Here is a 21,168-nt window from a genome sequence, read left to right on the forward strand (position 1 = left end):
ATCAAAGACATCCATAGGGGCAAAACCTGCCTGTCGCTGATCCAGCCTTGGATGTCCAGTGAATACTTGAAGCTCAACCCCTACAAGACCAAATTCCTACTCCTCACCTACAACACTGAACACCCAGACATACAGACCTGTTTATCAACCATGAACCCTTGAGGGCTTCACACCCAAGCTCACCTCTTGCGCTAAGGCCCTTGGGTTCCACAAACACCTCTCCTTCAAGACACACATAGCTAAGAAAATGCAGACCGCTTGGTCCTATCCCACCTGGATGCAGTAATGCACTCCTTCAATGCCTCCCGTCGTCCTCCCTTGTGCCCCTGAGAAATGTCCTAGAGACAGCCGCACACCTCATCAAGGGTCTATACGGATATGACCACATCACCCGGGCCCTCATCGACCTTCACTGGCTCCCACTGTACACACAAATCACCTTCAAGTCTTGCTGTATCATCTAGAAGGCAGTCACCCAGCTACCTCGCAGAGAAACTCTGCATCTCTGGCAGACAGCACCCCACCAGAAGCCAGGACTAGTGCAGATTTGAAATCCGCTGCTGCAAAAAGGAAAGGACCAGAAAACAAGCCTTCTCTGCCTATGCCCCAAGACTATGGAACCTCCCCCGTCGGCATCAGACTCACCCCCCACTCTCCTACAGAACAGAACTCAAGATCCACCTCTTTAAGGAGTCTCTCCTCCTTAACACTTAGGCCATAACGTCACCCCCTCGTGCCCCCTGACTCACTAGACGCCGCTCGCCCCTCTCCACCCCCCACGGTATATATGCTCTGTTACAACTGAAAAGTGCTCCGTTATGCATCTGTACTGGTGTATACCTCTGTAAAGCGATCCGTCGCTCCTCAAAGCTGGGTCTTCGCTCAATAAATACCATAATAATAAATAATAATAAAATGTCTCCAAAAATCACAACCAGGTCCAAGCAACACTTTAAGTCAACCACTACGGCATAAATGCAACAAACCAAAACACAGAAGCTAGGGGTGGGGGAGAGGAAAACCCCACAAAAAGAAAGCAGAAAATCAGGTCAACAAGTAAGAACCAAAAGAAAAGAATCATACGATTGGTGTGGAATCCTTGGGAATGAGGTTTTAAAAATAAATAAAATGGGATAAGAAGAAAGTGACACCATTGAATTGCAAAAAAGAATGGAAGCCAATGGTAAATGCTCCAACACAGTGGCATAGACACAGGCATCCCAAGAGCAAATTACTCAACTAAACTCAAAATCAGACAGGGGTAGCGCATCCAATTCCTTTTGCGGTTGCATTTTGGTAGTTGGAGTCCTGCATTTTATGGGAAAGGCAAAACTAAAACTAGCAAAATGCAAAGGATAAAGAAGGAATTATGGGCTACAGCCCTCTTACATAGGCATAGATGAGAGCTCTGCAGGCGCATGGAGGAAGGGAGGAAGGATTTGCCAATACTTATACTCCCTTCCAGAAACACCAAGATTTTTCTTCTTCATGAAGATGGTCAGATTGTTCCTGTGAGCTACCTTATCTTGGTTTCAACTATGTATGTATGACTGTTTTGCAGTGTACTAGTGTGCTGTAACTTGTGACATAAAATTGCAACATAGCAGTATACAGTGATGTGATATTTTATTTATATCGTGCTCATACACAGGTGTTTGACAGAATAAGTGACTGCAACTGTGGCCGGCCATCTACTATCTATACTGCCGACTCACAATTTAGTGAATAATCCTTGTTGTCATGTTGTAGGTTCCTATTTTATATAGCTTTTTAACTTTAGTATACGTCAGGTCTTTGGACTTCCACTGCTCCTGATCAAAGGACAAGGTGGGAACCCCAGGGCCCTTCTTCACTGTTAGAATTTCAAATTACTACAAGAACTACTTGTGCTTTAGCAGGCTTCGGCCCATATGTGTCACTGAAGCCACAATGATGTAATCTGCAGACCAGAAAGCCTTCGCTTCATAAATAAAATAACATGCCCAATACTTATTAATAAAAATTTTTACACTGTAGTCACTATGGGAAATCTGCTTATGCGCATTGTAGTGTTAAAGAAAGACCCAACAGCAACATATGAACACCAGAGTGGTTCGCCCTTGAGCCAACTTTCGCATTAAACAATGTTAAGCAACATCTGGTGCTGGTTGTATCAGGGATGGACCCTGCCCCCCCCCCAGAAATTGTGTACATAATAATTAGATACATGTACATCTTTGCAGCACTCAATGCAGATGTTCAGCCTATTCCCATTTGCTCTAAATGTTGGCATATCAGGGGAAGAGACTTTAAGTGGGAGATAAAGTCAATGACGTACTGTTTGAACAAGTGGGGAATGTGGGATTAGAACTTCAAATTGTAGGGGTCCCTTACTGACGAAAACTACTCTACAATAGCAGATCTAGAAATCTCCTCAGCCAAGCTTGGAACCTAGCCGTACTTCATTCAATTCAACACCTACATAAACTACCCCCATAGCACTACTATTCCTGCCATCAATACATCTAACAAAGCAGCAGTTTCCTCTGTTTTGGGACACACCTGTGGCTTCCTGGATCTTCTTCATGTACAACTTCAGCTGCTTCTTCAGTTTGCGGTTATTCTTCTCCTGCTGCTCCAGCTGCTCCTCGAGATCCTGAAGGGGAATTGCAATCAAAATGCAAGGGAGTCATGAGAGGCATGATGTTGAAGTTTGGCAAGTATACAACCAAAGGAATAATGAATAGGATAAAGGGGCACAGTGCAAGAAAATAGGATACAAAAAACACTTTAAAGAAATAAATGATGAATGACGTCTGAACTGTCCAACACAACCTCACCTTTGATTCTACCCATTAAAAGTTACTTAACTGCAAGCTAAGGCTCCCCAAAATGGAGGAGACGCATGTATGCATTTTCCATGCCTAGAACAGGACTGCTTGTCTGATGCCCTAGAATGGAGACTTTCTAGGGCACCACCGGAGGGGCAGCAGATTTGCCCAATTTGGAACAAAAGACCAACCTGTCCGGAAAGATCAGAAGGTGTAGAGGAGGTAAAGTGGTCCCATTACCTCAGCAACAAATGTACCTGCGCTACCTTTGAAATTCACAGTCAGCAACATAATCTGGAAATAAAAATACTTTAAACTCTAAAGTACAGGGGTACTTGTTTACCTCTGACAAGGCCAGCAAACTAGCCTTGCCAAAATGGGATAGGAACCACTCTCATCCAGGTGGGGGAGACTAAATCCAAAGCCATTCCCTCCCCTTAAGTGAGCGGGGCAGCTGTGAGGATCCCAGTTCCTATCTCCCCGCTAACACCTGTTCCAGTATGCATTTGTGCAGTACAAACTTGTCTCACACCATGCCTCCTCAGAACAACACTCGCCAGAATCTCCAGCTTAATTCTAAAGAAAACACACCAGGCTAGAGGTGCAGTGAGAACCAGCCTCACAGAGGACACTCAAGCAAGAGAGAACAGTGGCAGAGCTACAGGAATTGCGTGACCGTGTAGCAAACTGCAGTTCACCTGAACACCGGTGAGAGTTTAGCCAGAAGCACTGACTGAACCGTAGACCACTAGGGACATAGAAAATGGGTAGAAATCAAAAGAGTACAATACTTAACTGGGGGGACGGCATCTATAGGCTCACTGAAAAACAGTGTTGGTGGACAATGGGTTGCCATTGCAGGACCACGGGGGACTTTTGGAGAGGAAGTGGGTGGGGCCTATCCCACCATTAAACAACTTTCTGTAACACCTACTGGGAGGGGAAAAAGGGGCTAGATTGGTTAGGGCAAATTGAACAATGGAATCAGGACGGGAAGTACACAAGTGGCGACAGGAAACAAAGTGTGGGGTTCTTCAGGTGAGGTCAGACAAGGTGGTGGTGGTAGACCAAGAAACAAGTGTTGAGATGTCTGACCTGGTGGGCCGAGGTTCAGAACATCAACCAAGTTTCTTGGAACAGGGTAGCCTTCTTGACAAGCCAGACCAATCAAGGTAGTTAAGGCAGCGGTCAAGACTAGGTCTAAGGAGGTGTGAGGGTGACAAAGTCCTCAATGAGCACACAGAGTAAAGGACGCTTACAAATCACTCCCAATCAGGTGTATATATATCAAAAATACAAATACATTTATTCCAATGCCTGTGCAATTCAGCACACAGTAAGAAAATCACAGCAATACTATTAAACCAACACAACTCTATCTATACACATATATACAATACCAATGGGGCCCAAAGAATGAATGCACCAAATGGGTCTGCAACCTAAACAGGGAAGGAAGTAGGCAGTGCAAATAGTATTTAGGCCCGTCATCAAACACAACCCTAACTGAGAGGCAGTCCAATCCCTAGGATGTGGGGAGCATAATGCTCAAATGTACTTGCGAAGCTGGCGCACGCAGTAGTTCAAATGGGCAAAGTAGGGTCTTTTGTAGGGGCTGTAGCAGCTCAGGAAGGTAGGTGAGGTAATGCAGAATAGGTTCCCACTATTCGAGGAGGGCCTCCACATGAGGGCAGCGTTGATTCCAAGAGTTGGGAATAGTTTGCACTAGCAGTGGAAAGGAGATGGGCCCTCAGGGCTACTCGTGCGTAAAAATGGATGGATGCGCTAGAGGCCAATGGTTAGGGTTGCAATAACTCACCGACCCCCAGCGTATTCTGCACCAAACTTTGGCAGTCGAGTCCACTTCGGTTGCAGGTTCAAATGCGGCAATCTCGCGGTTCTGCGGCTTTCAGCAATGAAGATACATTGTTTATTCCCCTACGGGACAGTGGCGATTTCTCTGCTCCTGGTGGATGATCAGGCCAGTTCCACTGCAGCAGGCTTCAGGGCACAGAGGAACAAAGCTGCAATGAACTTGCAAAGGTTGTCACCACGGCTGGGCGACACGGCAACCGCGTAAACTCCGCTTCGGGCGCACTCACTTTACTCCAGACCTGGGAACGCCAAGTGTACGAAATTCGGTGTGAGTGTGCCGTGAACACAGAGCTTGCCAAGTTTCAAGAGCTTCCTTGAAACAGTGGCGGTATCAGGGCAGAACGTCTGCGCAAGCTGGTCAGTCCACTGGTTGGCTGAGGTAAGACTTCAGAAAAGGCTTACTTGCAGGTTATGATGAAGGTGTCGAGAATAGGTGGTCCCACTATACTAATGGGTTGAAGCGTCTTTTCGCAAACCTTCTAGGACGACCAGATGCAGAGGGGTACTGCAGGACGACAGCGGGCTCAGGGTGCCAAACCTATCAGCGGGTCACCAGTGGTTCCTCGACTCAGCTTCTTAGTTTCAGGATACTTGGATCCTATCCTTTGTTCAGTCAGAACTCCAGAGATCGACATGGTATGTGTGTTTGGGGCCTTTTCATATCCAGAATCTCCTTTGCGCCAAAATGGAGAGGACCCAATGGAAGATCTGCTCACATACATGCATACCATACGTTGACCAATCAATCATGGACCACAGTGGTCCCAGGCATTCACAGCACTCCAGACTCTGGCACCCAGGATGTGTATTGGAACCAAACGTTCCAGCCTCCATCCTGGGGGCGCACACACAAGGCATGCAGAAGTGCGGGAAAGCTTGGCACTTTGCGGAAAAATGCATGCCCGAATAAGGACTGACCCGGCTCGGCCTGGGGAAGGTGAAGGGGCAAGATGGCCAAAGGACAGGACAAAGAACCTCGTGGCGTGGCCATTTTGGAGCCAGGCCACCTAACCGTGCCAAACCCAGTAATCGCTGTTTACCTGGCAAGAAAGGGTTACAAATATGCAAAATAAGCTGCCACCAGCCCTGTCCAAAGCACATCTGCACTTCTCCTAAAAAATCCTTCGAGAGTATCCAGGGCCTTTTTTTTTATTTAAAAGTTTTGTATAGTTTACATTTTTTTTATAAAAACATTTACAACATAGCACGAAAGCAGATGCTTTGTAATTAAAAATAAACAAAAAAATTATTCAAAGTTCAAGGAAAAGGATTTACATGTAACATTTCATGAACACTAACATTCTATCCACACCTATTTACAAATTAGTAACATACCATATTTAATATGAGACCCTTTTTAGTATAATAGAAAAATTAAGAGCAATTCAGCATGATATAATTTTTCGCTCAACAAATGGACAACCATATGTCTTTCTTTTCAACGGTACAACCAATCCAACATGATTTCACTATTTAAACAATCATCAAGGGTCTACTGCATATTTTCAGTTGAAGCTTTCTCCAATTTCAAATTTTTACTTTCCAGAGCCTCTTCGATTTTAAATAGGAACCTGGAAAGAACCAAAATCAAACGCACACTGTCCCCCTGCATACTATGCTCCCAGAAGACGGCCCTTGCAATATGAGTTTGGCCAGGATAATATTCCCCCAGGAGCCTACATCTGTTTTCCTCAAAATTAGGGCAATATACCAGTAGATGTTTAATGGTTTCTATCTGATTTGTAGGACCGTTTCGGTCTCCATTTGTATGTTTTAGGTGATCCCATTTTTGCATACGCTCTAAGGTGGAGAATTGATTTAGTCTAAATCTTAGATGTTTCTCACCTTAGTACATGGACATTTAATAAGATATAGAGGACGAGTTCCCCTCTTCCTCATTCTCGATGCACACTCCGTATACGTGGAGTATTCTTTGTTTTGATCAAGGGTCATAGTCCAATCCCAACCATACAATTTGCGTTTGTTTCTGGTTAACCCAAGTTTTAGATGTTCCATAGTTACGTCAATGGTTTCCAAAAGTAAATTCATTTGTTTTTTAAATAGTTCCAGTGAATATAGGGCACCATTCATTAATAACATATTAAGATCTTGATAAAGTGAATTTTTAGGAGGCAGTAACATTTTGGTGTATCTAGTTAGCAGTTGCCATTTCCATTTCGAAGCTAGCGAAGATAAACCCAATTCATGACGAATAATCGAGTTGGGCATTGCTAAGGACAAACCGAAGTTTTTTTTTTCCACAGAATCCCTTGTATCCTGTTCAAAATATGGTCGACATTCAACAAACACAAATCTAAGCAGTAAAGTATAATGGGTTCCACTTTTAGTAGGTAAAATTCCATCAAAGGTAATAATGAAAACACACAGTATTTACCATATATCACCTTCAACATTGACAAAAGAGGGCGAGTTTTGATTGATAAACTCTTGCCATGACTTAAGTGTGTAACTATTTGCCAGAGGGTAACCCAAATATCTAATGGTGTTCACCAATTCAAGTCTGCCTCCCGCAATTGTCCAAAAGCAGGACTTTATATTTTTCTTATTGTAGAAGATGATAATCTGAGACTTCTTTGGATTGGCAGCAAGGTTATGTTTCCCAGCATAGTCATAAAAGGTGTTCAGTTTAAGCTGGAGTCCCGAAGGAGTCCTATCGACTATAACGATATCATCGGCGAAGCAAAGCCAGTCAATTTTGAGACTACCTAGTCTTACTGGAAACATACCTTTGCTAGTCCACAACATATCCATATCAGCTAGATACAAGTTGAACAAGGTTGCAACCTTGTTTTACACCAGTTTCAGCAGTAATAGGAGGGGTTTGAGTGCCCTCTCTATTTTGATTTGGAAAGATGTATTGTTGTGGAGCATTTCGATCAGTTGTATGAGTCTAATAGGAAACCCAAATTGAAGAAGTTTGGCCCATAAAACTTCTCGAATTACACAGTCAAATGCACTTGTTAGGTCTAATGATGCAAGGTAAATTGGTACTGTCTCAGATCTTTTCGATTTAGCAAATATGTGTGCTAATATGGTTGCATTAAGGGATGTTCCGATATTGTTTCTGAAACCAGATTGAAATTTAGAATAAATATTTTCATCTATATAATTTTGCAACTTTTTCAATAGCAAAATAGCGAACACTTTGGCCGATGAGTCCCTAAGTGCAATCGGTCGAAAGTTTGAAGGATCGCATTTTTTATAAATTGGCACAATAATGGCGTTGAGCCATGAGTTAGGAATGCAATTTGAATTCATAATATTGAAAAATTTGGTATAAAGAATTGCAGCCCAAAAAAAAAAATAATTATCAGATCATCCTTTAATATACAGGAAGACAACCCATCAGGACCTGCTGCTTTTGACGATTTTAGAGTATTAATAGCATCCACTATGTTTTCCAAAGGGAAGGACGGATCATCAGGATAGTATTTAGTCAGAACGCCAGAATTTAATTTACGAATGTTTGATGGAACTTTAAATTTTTCAGTAATGTAGGTTTTCCATGATTCTGTTGATACAGAAGAGCTTAGATTGTGGAGTTCGTGTTTATTGCCTTCATTAATAATAGACCATAATCGGCGAGTGTCGTTGTGTATTAATGTTTTCATTATCCGTTGGTTATCAGTTAGCGTAATCTTAAATTTTATACATTTGTTCTTATTTTTGTATGTTTTACATTTTCTTTTTACAGCGTATATAATCGTCGGGATACAAGTTACATTTTCGCAGTTTCCTCAAGCAAATTTTTTTTCGCGTTTTGAGGAGACAATTTCAGTATTGCACGAGTGAGGGTGTCGTGTAGGGGAAAGCCGAGCACTATTTATGATAGAGAATAGATGATTTTTAATTACTAGAGGGTTCCAGGCCTCTCGGAGCTGCGCATTTTGACTTATGTCACCCCCTTCAGGGACTCTCCAGAGATCCTTGCGTACCAAATAATTCAATTGTCTACACATATTTGGGTGACAACCCACAGATAGTTGCGCACGTTTGATTTTTATCATTTTGAGAATTGGATTTGTTTCCAAGGGAGAGGAATTTGATCTGATGGTCATACAGATAAGAGCGTGATCACTGTATGGAGTGTTAGTTATTACTATCTTAGCTACGTGCCCCACTAGTCCCTCTGGTATCTGGGGCCCTTGACAATGACTAGATCCAAGTGCACTCTACTGTAAGGTACATTGTATACTTGTTACATGTTGCAGAAAAGTTGCAACATGGACAAGGACTAAGGGAAATAAAGTCTCCCAGTACTGACTGTCAGTGTCCCCATAAAAAGTGAGCGAAAATCCCAGGAGTGCAGCAGAAGGCTGACCGGCCCACCCCTAAGGCACACACCATAAAGCTCCTCCTGTCCAGAGCCCCTCTCCATTCCGCCTTCACGCTGGAGGAGCAGGAGCCTCTCGACTGCTGGAGCAGTCCCCTTGCCACCAGGAGGACCTGGGCATCATCCGGATGCAAGGTAGGGCCCCGGGCAATCGGCCCAATATTTAGGAGCCGGTCCTGCACTGAAAGTGAATGGTGACATGGATCCGCTCTAGCTGCACGACATTTCCGACGTGCGCAACCCGATTCCAGGCATTGAATCGAATTGCTGCTCTGCACTGCTTTTATGGCTTTATCTGCACCTCGAACAGAGCCACCATTGAATGCCACGAGGCATCTGCCACTCCAAGATGGCCGCGAGTGATTTCCACTTTGCTTCTTTGTCCGATTTGGCCTAGGACTTGGCCAAGATCAGCCCCTTCGCCTGATTGGGCACCTTTGCCCTTATCCCACCAATCCCGCGCCGGCAGGCAATAAGCCGGCCCACCCCTAAGGCACACACCATAAGGCTCCTCCTGTCCGGAGCCTGTCAGGAGCCGGAAGAGCCGAGAGCCCTGACCTCTGCAACACTAACTGTAAGACTCTCCACACTACCTCTAATTGCTGACCATGACTTTAACTGTGCAACCGCCCCGATATGCTGAGCGCTAGTGCTAAAAACACAGTAGCCAATCACCTATATGTACGCCTCTACCTGCTGATTCGCCATCATAACTAACCTATACCTGCTCTGCGTATGCCATCTCTGCAACCTGTATACCTTGCATCCAGGTGAACCCCTCTGGTCAACTGTATTGAGTACATTTAGCTGCACATGCCACTTTAGCCTTACCTGTAAGAATTTTGCATTTAGGGGAACCCCTCTGGTCAACTGTACCTGCCTGCACATGCCACTTGAAAACCCTCACGCATCTCCACAACCTAAATGAACTGAAATGTACCAACTGCTACTCTCCAGTCACCAGTATATCAAGTCTTTGTGTTAAAATTGAATCTAGATGTCAGCTTGCTTGAATACCCCTAATTGCATCTACACAAGGCAAACGTACTAAATACTAGTCCACTGAAACCCCCAGACACAAATGATTCAGGCATATCACTGAAGTATCTACGGCCAAACTTAATATTTAGACGCCAGCTGACAGTACGTCTCTGGCATAGTTAAGAAATGTTCATCACGAAAGTCACCTTGACCCTAATACTATTCACCGCTATATCCAGTACAATGACCGTCACTCCCAAAACCAGCCCTCCCAAGGATAGAAACTTGAGACTCAGTGCCAGACTACCTAGTATCTATGAACCTGTAGGAAACCACCAGAATAACGCCAACAGACGTACTACCACCCGTCAGGTCCTCTACATGTGCCCCCACAATCCCCCAAAGCTGTGGAGTAAACTACTGAATTAAACAGCAGATCTCTCCTCAACTCTAAGGGAAAGGGGGAAGTGGAGAAAATAACAAAAGACACAGGTACTCTTCTTGTAGGCGAGAACCTGTAGAGAAAATAAACATTACATTAACATCTCATTTGTTATTACTTTTCTCCTTTATTTCCCTCAACGGTCCTAAAATATACCTGTTAAGTCTCCCTGAAGATCTGAGACTTGTAGTATGACTGCTTCTTTTAGTTTGAAATTATACTGAAAGTTTCTGAGTTCTTGTTGACCATGACTCTTAAATCAAAAGTTCATGAAATTTTTTTTAAATATAGGATTGTTTTGAAGTTTCCCTATTTCAGTTTTCATGCATTTACTTGAACCAAAATCCTTCACTTGTGTTATCCGGAACTGGAGAAGTTGTAACCATGTTTTTTCATATGAGTTCACTCAATTAGAGTCAGCCGGACCAGGTATTATATTGTTAAATAACATGCACAATTTGAAATGTTCCAACTTAAAATAATTTCACAAATAATTCGAGACATTTGCTTTTCATAGTTTGAAACATGTTAAAGTATAACGTTTTCCTATTGCACATGCGCGTTTTGAACCAGATGCACGAAACCTCAAACGTGCATGCGCGAATAAACACAGTGCTTTAAAAACACATTCACGCTGACGGAAAGACTACTGAGATCTCTATCCGTCAAACGCGCCGACTTAAACTAGTAGTGTCTCAAAGATTACTCATGCGGGATGACGGAAAACTAATCCCATCTGTACCGTCACTCGCGCATGCGTACTAGTCAATTCACACTTCAAATGCGCAAGACGGGTAACGAAGCAAGCCGTCTAGCGCGCTTTCAAATAAACATGAAAAGAAATTCCATTTAATACATTCGCAGAACGCTTGCTCCATGCGCTGACTTAAATAGTAGTGTTTCAAAGATTACTCATGCACGATGACGGGAAAACAAATTCAATCTGAACCGTCACTCGCGCATGCGCACTAGTCTATTCACAATTCAAATGCGCAAGACGGGAAACGAAGCAAGCCGTCTCACGTGCATTCAAATAAACAAGGAAAGAAATTCCATATAATACAATCGCTAAAGCGCTTGTTCCAAACCAGAAAAAACCTCATCAAAACAGCAAACAGATTGCAAGTAATGAGTAGAATAGTGGTTTACATAAATGCTTAATTACTAAATAGTTGGATATGAATATAGCTTAGTGCTTCTCATAATTTGCACAGTTCCTGAAGAGCAGATTCAAGAAACAGCCTTAGCTAAATACCTAAACTACAGTAAATGTTCTGCTCTTAAAAGTCATCAAATTTTCTTCTTAGAAAAAGTTTTAAAGTAAATAACTTTTCAATCTTCACAAGAGCATAAATCGCTGCACTCCCACCAATGTGTCCGCTTGTCCTGTGCAACGATGAATGTTTCTCCAAAACGAATTCAAGTTCACAAAGTCTGTTTTTACTAGTTTCAAAGATTTACCAAAACACAGATTAAAGGAAACAGGAACTTCCTGCTTTAAGGTATGACAATGAAAGGCAGTTTAGAACCTTGGAACTGCTCTCAAGTCACATCAGCCTCCAATCACAAAATGACATTAAGACTACCAATCAGATCCCTGATTGCTTCCCTTCTTCCTTCCCACCATGTTGGATTGGGACACTCTCCTTCTGATAAAATGATTGTCAAGGAATATGAAGGAAGTATTAGTCATAAACATGAATTATCATTGAAAACAAATTATTAATCAAAGAAAAACTAGGATAAATGAAGACTGACAGAAATGAAACCTGACACCACCCAACCCAAAAACCTGCACCGCTCACCCAAACAATATAATTACACCAATGATCAAACTCCTACCATAACTGGCACAACTGGCACAACATTGGATACCCGATCACTTAAAACCTGTCAAACCAGCAAACCCAATAGCTCTCTAACACTACTAGGATCTCTCATTAATGCGAGATCATCAATGGTGGCCCATTTCACAGAAATTGCGGACATCCTAAATAAGGACAACCTGGACCTACTGGCCATAACTGAGACTTGGCTCCACGAGGCGGCAGGCCCAACACTGATGCTAGCAGTGCCCGATAACTACCAAATTCTCAGTGCAGACAGGCCCAATGCCAGAGGCGACGGACTAGCCATCATCTGCAAATCTACCCTTCCCATCAGACCAGCTACATCAGTCTCCTACTCATCTTGCGAGGCACTAACAGCCAAAATGCCTCTCTCTAACCACACGCTCTCAATCCATTTAATATACAGACCCCCAGGGCCTCTAGGCACCTTTGAAGATGACTTAACTAACCTTATAGCCAACACCACTAAAGACCATTCCCAAACCCTACTACTGGGAGACTTTAACCTTGGCTTTAATGAACCTGACAAACATGCAGAGCCAGTTGCAGCCTTGCTCAAGGACCACGGCCTTGATCAAAAAGTCCTCTACCCTACCCACATTAAAGGAAGGACCCTCGATTGGGTATCGGAACTGAACTGTAACATCAGTATCACCGATATTGCTCCACAAACATGGACGGATCACTACCTAATAACCTTCTCCGCCACTCTGGATCTCCTTAGCCCCAAAATCAACAACATGGTTCCCCCTCTCCTGACCAGAAGTAAGAAGGACATGACTGTTGAAAACATTATCCCTCTCCTCCTTCCAGCCATATCTGGCCTGGAAAGTAACATCCCAGACACCCTGGTAAATACTTTCAATGATGCTATGACCAAAGCATTAGACGCAGCTGCTCCAGCCAAACTACGTAAAGCTAAACAGGAAGCCCACTTAAATGTCTGGTTCACGCCCCACCTCAAATCGTTAAGACTACAAAAAAGAAAGCTCCAATCTATCTGGCGCCACTCTCCCACAGAACACAACAAAAACGACCTAACCGAATTTGCCAAATTTTACAAAAAAGAAATTATCAAAACAAGAAGAATACCTTTAATGACAGGATCGCAAAATCCAACTCTAATACTAAAGAGCTCTTTACCATCCTCCGTGAGCTGGAATCTCCCATTCAACCAATAGACAATGCCCCCAAAAACAAAGCTTGGTGCACAAATATACAAAACGCCCTTGCTAACAAAATCTCCCTGCTTCAATGTAAAATTGCTAAATAAAAGGCCACACTTCCACCTCAACAAATGCCCCAATCTCAGGAGAATAAGACCACGGCTCCATTTAGATTCAAATCTATCTCCATAATCGACACAGAAAAAATAATACTCTCCCTCAAACCCTCAAACTGTAAGGGCGACCTCTGCCCTGCACAATAAAGGACGGAGCTAGGGATCTAGCTCCCTTCATTTCCAAGCTTATAAACTCTTCCTTTAAATCCAACAAGGTACTCACCAACCTCAAAGAATCATGGGTCCTCCCACTATTGAAAAAACAAACTCTGGACCCCACCATTCCCACCAACTACAGACCCATCACCACAGTGCCTTTTCTACTAAAAATCTTAGAGCTGCCTACATACAAATCCAAGACTACCTGGAGGGTAACCGCCTGCTTGGCTCATGGCAATCTGGCTTCCGCCCTCTCCATGGCACGGAAACAGCCTTGTTAGACCTCAAGACACAAATTGAGGAACTTAAGGATAACGGGAAAACAGCCCTGCTCCTCCTACTGGACTTGTCGGCTGTGTTTGACCTGGTGGACCATGCAGTCTTATGCAACCACCTTAAATCTACCGCCAACTTCACCTGAGATGCTATAGCCTGGGTCCAATCCTTCTTAGCAAATCGCACCATGCGAGTCTTCTCCACCACCAACTCAGCTGACCCTATCAAAATAACCTGCGGTGTCCCACAAGGATCCGGTGTCTCCCCCACCATGTACAATATCTTCACCAAGCCTTTGTTTGACATGTTGGACGGTTTGGGTGTCATCTACACGAACTACGCAGATGACACCCAGATCCTTATACCCCTTTCGGGCGACTACGAGACAGACTCAGTCTTGGTGAACAAGATATACACCATCATTCAGGCATGGATGGCCGCACACCGCCTCTGCCTGAATGACGATAAAACAGAACTACTAATCCTAGGCTCTGAAGTCAACATCCAAAAACTATGCCCAAACTACACATCCTTCAGCATTGATAATAACCCTATCAAGGTGATGTCTGTGGTTAAAACCCTTGGATTCTATCTGGACTCCTCCCTTACTCTCAAGAAGCAGGTCAACTCCCTCGCCTCCTCCAATACCTACACCTGCAAACTCATCTGTGCCGCTAGACCTTACCTCTCTAATGCCAGCTGCATTACTTTAGCTAACGCCCTTATGTCTAGATTAGACTACTGTAATGCCCTGTATTCTCTGGAACCAACAAATATATCACCGATAAACTCCAAAGACTACAGAGCAATGCCTTAAGAGCAGCACTAAATATCCCCTACAGAGAGCACATCACTAATTCCAGGTAAGAGGCTAACTGGTTAAAAATAACAGACAGAATCCTACTCAAAACAGCACCCCTCACATCTAAATGTCTAAACAACCTAGCCCCCCCGTATTTTATGGAAAAAATCAACAGGAAAATTTCCACGTGACCCACGAGATCTGCTAACGCCTCCAAACTAGAGATTCCAAGGTTTAAACGCTCCACCGCGGGAGGATCCAGCTTTCCTGTCAAAGCTGCTCACTGCTGGAACAAACTACCACTTGAACTCAGAACGGAACAACCGTACCCGAAATTCAGGCACAAGATAATCAACTGGCTGAGTGGCAATGACACATAACTTTCACCTAGCCTCCTACCTAGCCACCTACACATTGCCTGGACATCCCAAGACATGCCCCGCCTCCGGGTACATGCTTGTATATATTCGTGTATATATCTGCTTTTAGCAGCTGTGTTTTATATGCTTATGATTGTATATAGTCTCACATATATTTTGCTCTCTTTTTTGTATATACTAATGGCAAACATTGTAACAAGCTTAAGTCTTCATCTAAACTGTTGTGCCCGGCTACCCATGGGTTTGGCGCGCATTAACAAACAAACTATGGTGATTAAACGAATCAAAAAGTGGGGGGGGGGACACAACTGGAGGGAAAATTACACATGAAATGGAAATCTTTCCTAACAAGTAGGATAGAGGAAGGAGAAGTGGATTGTGGAGGCAAATTCTGTTATCCGGTGGAGAATTAGTGTGAGCAAGTGGTACTGCATTGCGAATAAGTATAGAAGAGTAACACGTGTTTAAGAGGAAGTGTAGGGAATGAATACAAAGTGCTTGTGTGAGTGAAATGAGGGTATCTGAGAAGGAGGTGGGGATGGAGTTGTAGTATAGAGGGAGTATTAATGTGGATAGGGGAGGAGTAGAGAGAGAAGGGAAGGAGGGAGTAGCAGAGCGGAGGAGGGAAGGAGGCCCTGGCAGAGCGGAGGAGGCAAGGAGGCCCTGGCAGAGCGGAGGAGGCAAGGAGGCCCTGGCAGAGCGGAGGAGGCAAGGAGGCCCTGGCAGAGCGGAGGAGGCAAGGAGGCCCTGGCAGAGCGGAGGAGGCAAGGAGGCCCTGGCAGAGCGGAGGAGGCAAGGAGGCCCTGGCAGAGCGGAGGAGGCAAGGAGGCCCTGGCAGAGCGGAGGAGGCAAGGAGGCCCTGGCAGAGCGGAGGAGGCAAGGAGGCCCTGGCAGAGCGGAGGAGGCAAGGAGGCCCTGGCAGAGCGGAGGAGGCAAGGAGGCCCTGGCAGAGCGGAGGAGGCAAGGAGGCCCTGGCAGAGCGGAGGAGGCAAGGAGGCCCTGGCAGAGCGGAGGAGGCAAGGAGGCCCTGGCAGAGCGGAGGAGGCAAGGAGGCCCTGGCAGAGCGGAGGAGGCAAGGAGGCCCTGGCAGAGCGGAGGAGGCAAGGAGGCCCTGGCAGAGCGGAGGAGGCAAGGAGGCCCTGGCAGAGCGGAGGAGGCAAGGAGGCCCTGGCAGAGCGGAGGAGGCAAGGAGGCCCTGGCAGAGCGGAGGAGGCAAGGAGGCCCTGGCAGAGCGGAGGAGGCAAGGAGGCCCTGGCAGAGCGGAGGAGGCAAGGAGGCCCTGGCAGAGCGGAGGAGGCAAGGAGGCCCTGGCAGAGCGGAGGAGGCAAGGAGGCCCTGGCAGAGCGGAGGAGGCAAGGAGGCCCTGGCAGAGCGGAGGAGGCAAGGAGGCCCTGGCAGAGCGGAGGAGGCAAGGAGGCCCTGGCAGAGCGGAGGAGGCAAGGAGGCCCTGGCAGAGCGGAGGAGGGAAGGAGGCCGTGGCAGAGCGGAGGAGGGAAGGAGGCCCTAGTAGAGTGGAGAAGGGAAGGAGGCCCTAGTAGAGTGGAGAAGGGAAGGAGGCCCTAGTAGAGTGGAGAAGGGAAGGAGGCCGTAGCAAAGTGGAGGAGGGAAGGAGGCCGTAGCAAAGTGGAGGAGGGAAGGAGGCCGTAGCAAAGTGGAGGAGGGAGACCGTAGTAGAGTGAAGGAGGGGGAGGGAATAGTGGAGTGGAGGAGGCGGGAATAGTGGAGGGGAGAGAATAGTGGAGTGGAGGGACTAGTTTTATTTGTATGGCGCGCCAAACCCAAAGGTATCCTGTCGCAGTTGTACAAGTTACATACAGTAGGCAAAGAGTATACAGCAGTTACATCAGGCAAGGAATATAGGTGAACAGACATTACAGTTGGCATGGCCTAGACCTAGCAGGTTTTAAGAAGAGCAGGAAGGATGTTACAGTCGAAACCAGCGCAGCTCAATGAGAACAAGCTAGAAACTTAGCATGCTGCAGATGAAGTGTTCAGGTTAAAGACAGGGCAGGTCTCAATGTCAGTGGGGCTTGTTGCTTGAAGGTAGATTATTCTTGTGCAGCTAGCCAAGTTCTCTGTTTCTTTCGAAAGGAGAGGTAAGCTGTCTCGGATCTGATGTCAGGAGGCAGTGTGTTCCAAGTTTTGGCAGCCAAAACAGGGAAGCTCTTTCCTCCCGATTTCTCTAGTTTGTATCTGGGCATGGTGAGTTGGTTCAGCTGGGGGCGGACTGCTGGGTCAGTCAGAGTGGTTTTTAGAGAACTTACATTTGAGGTATTTGGGGGAAGAGTTGGCTAAACATTTGTGTGTCAAAGATAACGTTTTGTAGATGATTCTGTTTTTAATCGTAAGCCAGTGGACACTTTGAAGTGTGGCAGTGATGTGGTGGACTTAAGGTATATTCGGGGCTGCTCATAGTTCTTTATTTTGTAGTACTTGAAGTAGTTGCACAGACCGGTTCCGTTGTAGAGGGCGTTGCAGTAGTCAAGCTTGGATAAAATAAGTGCTCTGGCAAGGATGATGAACTGTTGGGTGAGAGGAACGGTCTGCAGGCAGTGATAAGTTTGGCAGTGTAGGCAACTGAGGATGCAGCGGGGTTAAATTGGTTGGCGAGGTTGAGATTGGAGTCTAGATAGATTCCCAGTGTTTTAACTGTTTTGGCAACTTGAATGATGTTCTTATCAATGGTGAAGGCTTGGAACTGGGGGGATAATTTGTTTAGACTGTTTTGTGCGCCAATCAGAAGGAGTTCTGTTTTGTCGTCATTCAAACATAGACCATGACTGCCAATCCAAGCTTGAATGACTTGGTAGATTTGGTTCAGGAGTGTGGAGTCTGCGTTGTAGTCGCCTGAGAGAGGGATGAGTATTTCGGTATCTGCATAGTTGGTGTAGGTGATACCCAAATAGTCTAAATGGTCAAAAAGTGGCTTTGTAAAGATATCATACAAAGTTGGCGAGAGGCATGATCCTTGAACTACACCGCAAGGAACTGGGACTGGGTGAGCAGTGGCTGTGGTGGAAAAGACTCGTGGTCCTGTTGGAGAGAAAGGATTTGATCCAGGAGGTGGCCTTGGTGGAGAAATGGGCCGCAGAGGACATATGCTTGCAGAGGACTTTATGGCTGACCAAATCGAAGGCCGCCGAGAGATCTAGGAGCAGGAGGGCTATGTTCCCATTATCTCCGAGCTCATCTATTTGGGTTTTAACGTCAATGAGTACCGTTTCGGTCCCATGACCTGGTCTGAAGCCTGATTGGCAGAGGCCACGAAGATTGTTCTTTGATGTGATTTTGGATTGGGAGGTAGGCCGCCCTGTCTAAGATTTTGAGGAGGAACAGTACTGTGGTAATGGGTCTATAATTGGTGGGGATATTAGGGTCAAGAGTCAGTTTCTTTAAGAGGGGGGAGGTCCCAAGCGTCTTTAAGGTTGGTAGGTACTGTGCTACTTTCAAAAGAGGAGTTGAAGAAAGTCTAGAGTGGAGGAGGGAGGGAATAGTAGAATGGAGGAGGACATGGTGGAGGTAAGTCATAACATAGGGTGGAGGTGAGGCCTAGAAGGGGCGAGAGTCGTCAAAGGGACAGAGTAAGAAATGGGATAGGGGAAAAGTGAGAGTTAAAGGACATGAGTAGTGAGGAGAAAAGGAAGGGAGAGGGATAAGTGGGCATGGCAGAAAGGAGATAGGTGGGTAGAGTGTCTGGAATGCAAGATCCCCCTACACCTTTAGAACACTAACAGGATAAAGTAGAGACAGTCTTAGGAAGTCCCAGAGGGAGGTTAGAAAGAAAAAGTCACTGCCATTAGGCACATAGTATAAAAGGTATAACATACAAGGTTGAACTTAGACACGGGGTCAGCACTGTAGTTCTTCTAACCTAGTATCTGCGATGCCTGGGTTAGGGAGGTGGTGCAATACTACACGAGAGAAATGAACAAGTTACTTTCTTACCTGGCAACGTTCTTTTGATGGGATGGTCCGACAACGTATTCCATATCTATGACCGTAATCACCACAGCTGTGCTGCTTCGGAAAAACTTTCGACGTCTGTGTCCTGCGTCGATTACATCGATAGGCTGTCCTCGAGGGCCTCCGTCAAGCCGGCGTCACTGGATGTTATAAGTAGGACGCACGATGCCCGTAGCCTCAATTATAGTTTTTTCCCAGAACGTGTGGCACCAATCTTCTGCCAGTATGACCACAGAAAGCCTTGTGGAAACGTAAGCTGCAATCGCATAGGAAATTCTGTAGCAGGGCAGGAAGGGAGGGAGCAATATGGAATACGTCTCCGGACCATCCCACCGAAAGAACGTTAACAGGTAAGAAAGTAACTTGTTCTTTGAGGGGATTGGATCCTTCAACGTATTCCATATCTATGAAAGACTCCCAAAGCAGTACCAACGTATGGAGGAGGGAAAGAATTTAGAATATAGAAATTTAGAATGCCCAATTAAATTGCAGAGTAAAGGACCGCCTTGCCAAAGGCCAGATCCTGCCCATGGATAGAATCTAGGGAGTAGTGTCGTACAAAAGTATGGACCGAAGCCCATGTGGCTGCTTCACAGATGTTAGGAATGTAGAGGCAGTAGAGGCAGCCATACCCCTAGTAGAATGGACCCGTAAGCCTACCGGAGGGTCCTTACCCGCCAAGCGATAACATTCAGAAAATGCCAAGATAATCCATCTAGACAAAGTCCGCTTAGCAACAGCTTGTCCCAAACGCCTTCCAGCGTAACCTATAAAGAGCTGATCGTCCACTCTGCCCCGGGACATGCGTGAAATGTAGAAACTTAAAGCTCTCCTAGGATCCAACCTATGGAGCCTCTCCTCTTCCTTACCAGGATGCGGAGGATGATAAAATGCAGGAAGAATGACCTTCTGGCTTAAATGAAATTCCGAGACAACCTTCGGAAGAAAGGAAGGACGAACTCTAAGGATAACCCTGTCCTTATGAAACACCGTGAAGGGGGGCTTAACAGAAAGTGCCTGCAACTCACTCTGCGAGCAGAAGTGACCGCAACTAAAAACACAGTTTTAAGGGTTAACAGTCTCAAAGGACAAGCCTGTAAAGGCTCAAATGGAGCACCCATTAGGAATTTCAGAACAAGGTTCAAATCCCAACCGGGCACCTGGAAAGGCGACGGCGGAAACACATTTGAGAAACTGAGAAATTAAAGGAATTTTGAAATAAGAACACTCCTCAGACGAGCGCTTAAATATGGACAGCGCTGCCAGGTAACCTTTAATGGTACCCAATTACAAGCCCTTTTGGGCTAACAAAAGCAACTTGGACAGAACCACAAGAATGTCACATGAAAAAGGCTCCACATTCTTAACCCTGCAACAGTCGCAGAACTTCCTCCAACGGTACCGGGACTTTGTTGCCGGCTGTCTGGGCGAACGCAACACCTCCATCACGTCTTCAGGGAGGTCCCAATCCTTACACCTCAACCTTTCAGAAGCCAAGCGTGAAAGTTGATGGATCGGACCTCTGAATGGAGAACCTGACCCCCCCTCCCGTGAGAGCAGATCGTCTCGGTAGGGAAGACGACGTGGAGGGCAGATGGACAAGTCGAGAAGGTCCGGGTACCACGTCCTCCGGGCCCATGCTGTAGCAATGAGGATCATCCAGGAACCGAACCTCCGTAACCTCCGCAGCACTTGCGGGATGACGGGGACTGGAGGAAACGCGTACAGCAGCGGGAAGGACCACTTCACCACAAACGCGTCCCCTAAGGCTCCTCTTGGAGAAAATTCCTGCGAGCAGAACCTTTCACACTTCCGGTTGACGCTGGAGGCGAAGAGGTCCACTTGTGGGGTCCCCCAAAGGGCAAAGATCTCCAGGAGAATCTCCTGAGCCAGCTCCCACTTGAGAGAGCGCGCTCTGCCTGCTCAGAGCGTCCGCCGTCTCGTTTTCGTCTCTGGCCAGATGAACTGCCGAGATCAAAATGTCCTGCTGGATG

The 21,168-nt window shown here is 45.8% G+C and overlaps 1 protein-coding gene across 1 annotated transcript in view; it reads right to left on the reverse strand.

The window, feature by feature from the left end:
• The window catches only part of LOC138575296 (unconventional myosin-Vb-like), a 1,749,675-nt gene that overhangs the window by 274,098 nt on the left and 1,454,409 nt on the right, over positions 1-21,168 (reverse strand). Inside the window, exon 29 of the mRNA XM_069649473.1 lies at positions 2,542-2,635. Within this exon, the coding sequence (XP_069505574.1) occupies positions 2,542-2,635 (94 nt within the window). The remainder of the gene's footprint in view (positions 1-2,541; positions 2,636-21,168) is intronic.

Source organism: Ambystoma mexicanum, chromosome 1p (assembly GCF_040938575.1).
Source record: "Ambystoma mexicanum isolate Mex_15411 chromosome 1p, UKY_AmexF1_1, whole genome shotgun sequence".
NCBI lineage: Eukaryota > Metazoa > Chordata > Amphibia > Caudata > Ambystomatidae > Ambystoma > Ambystoma mexicanum.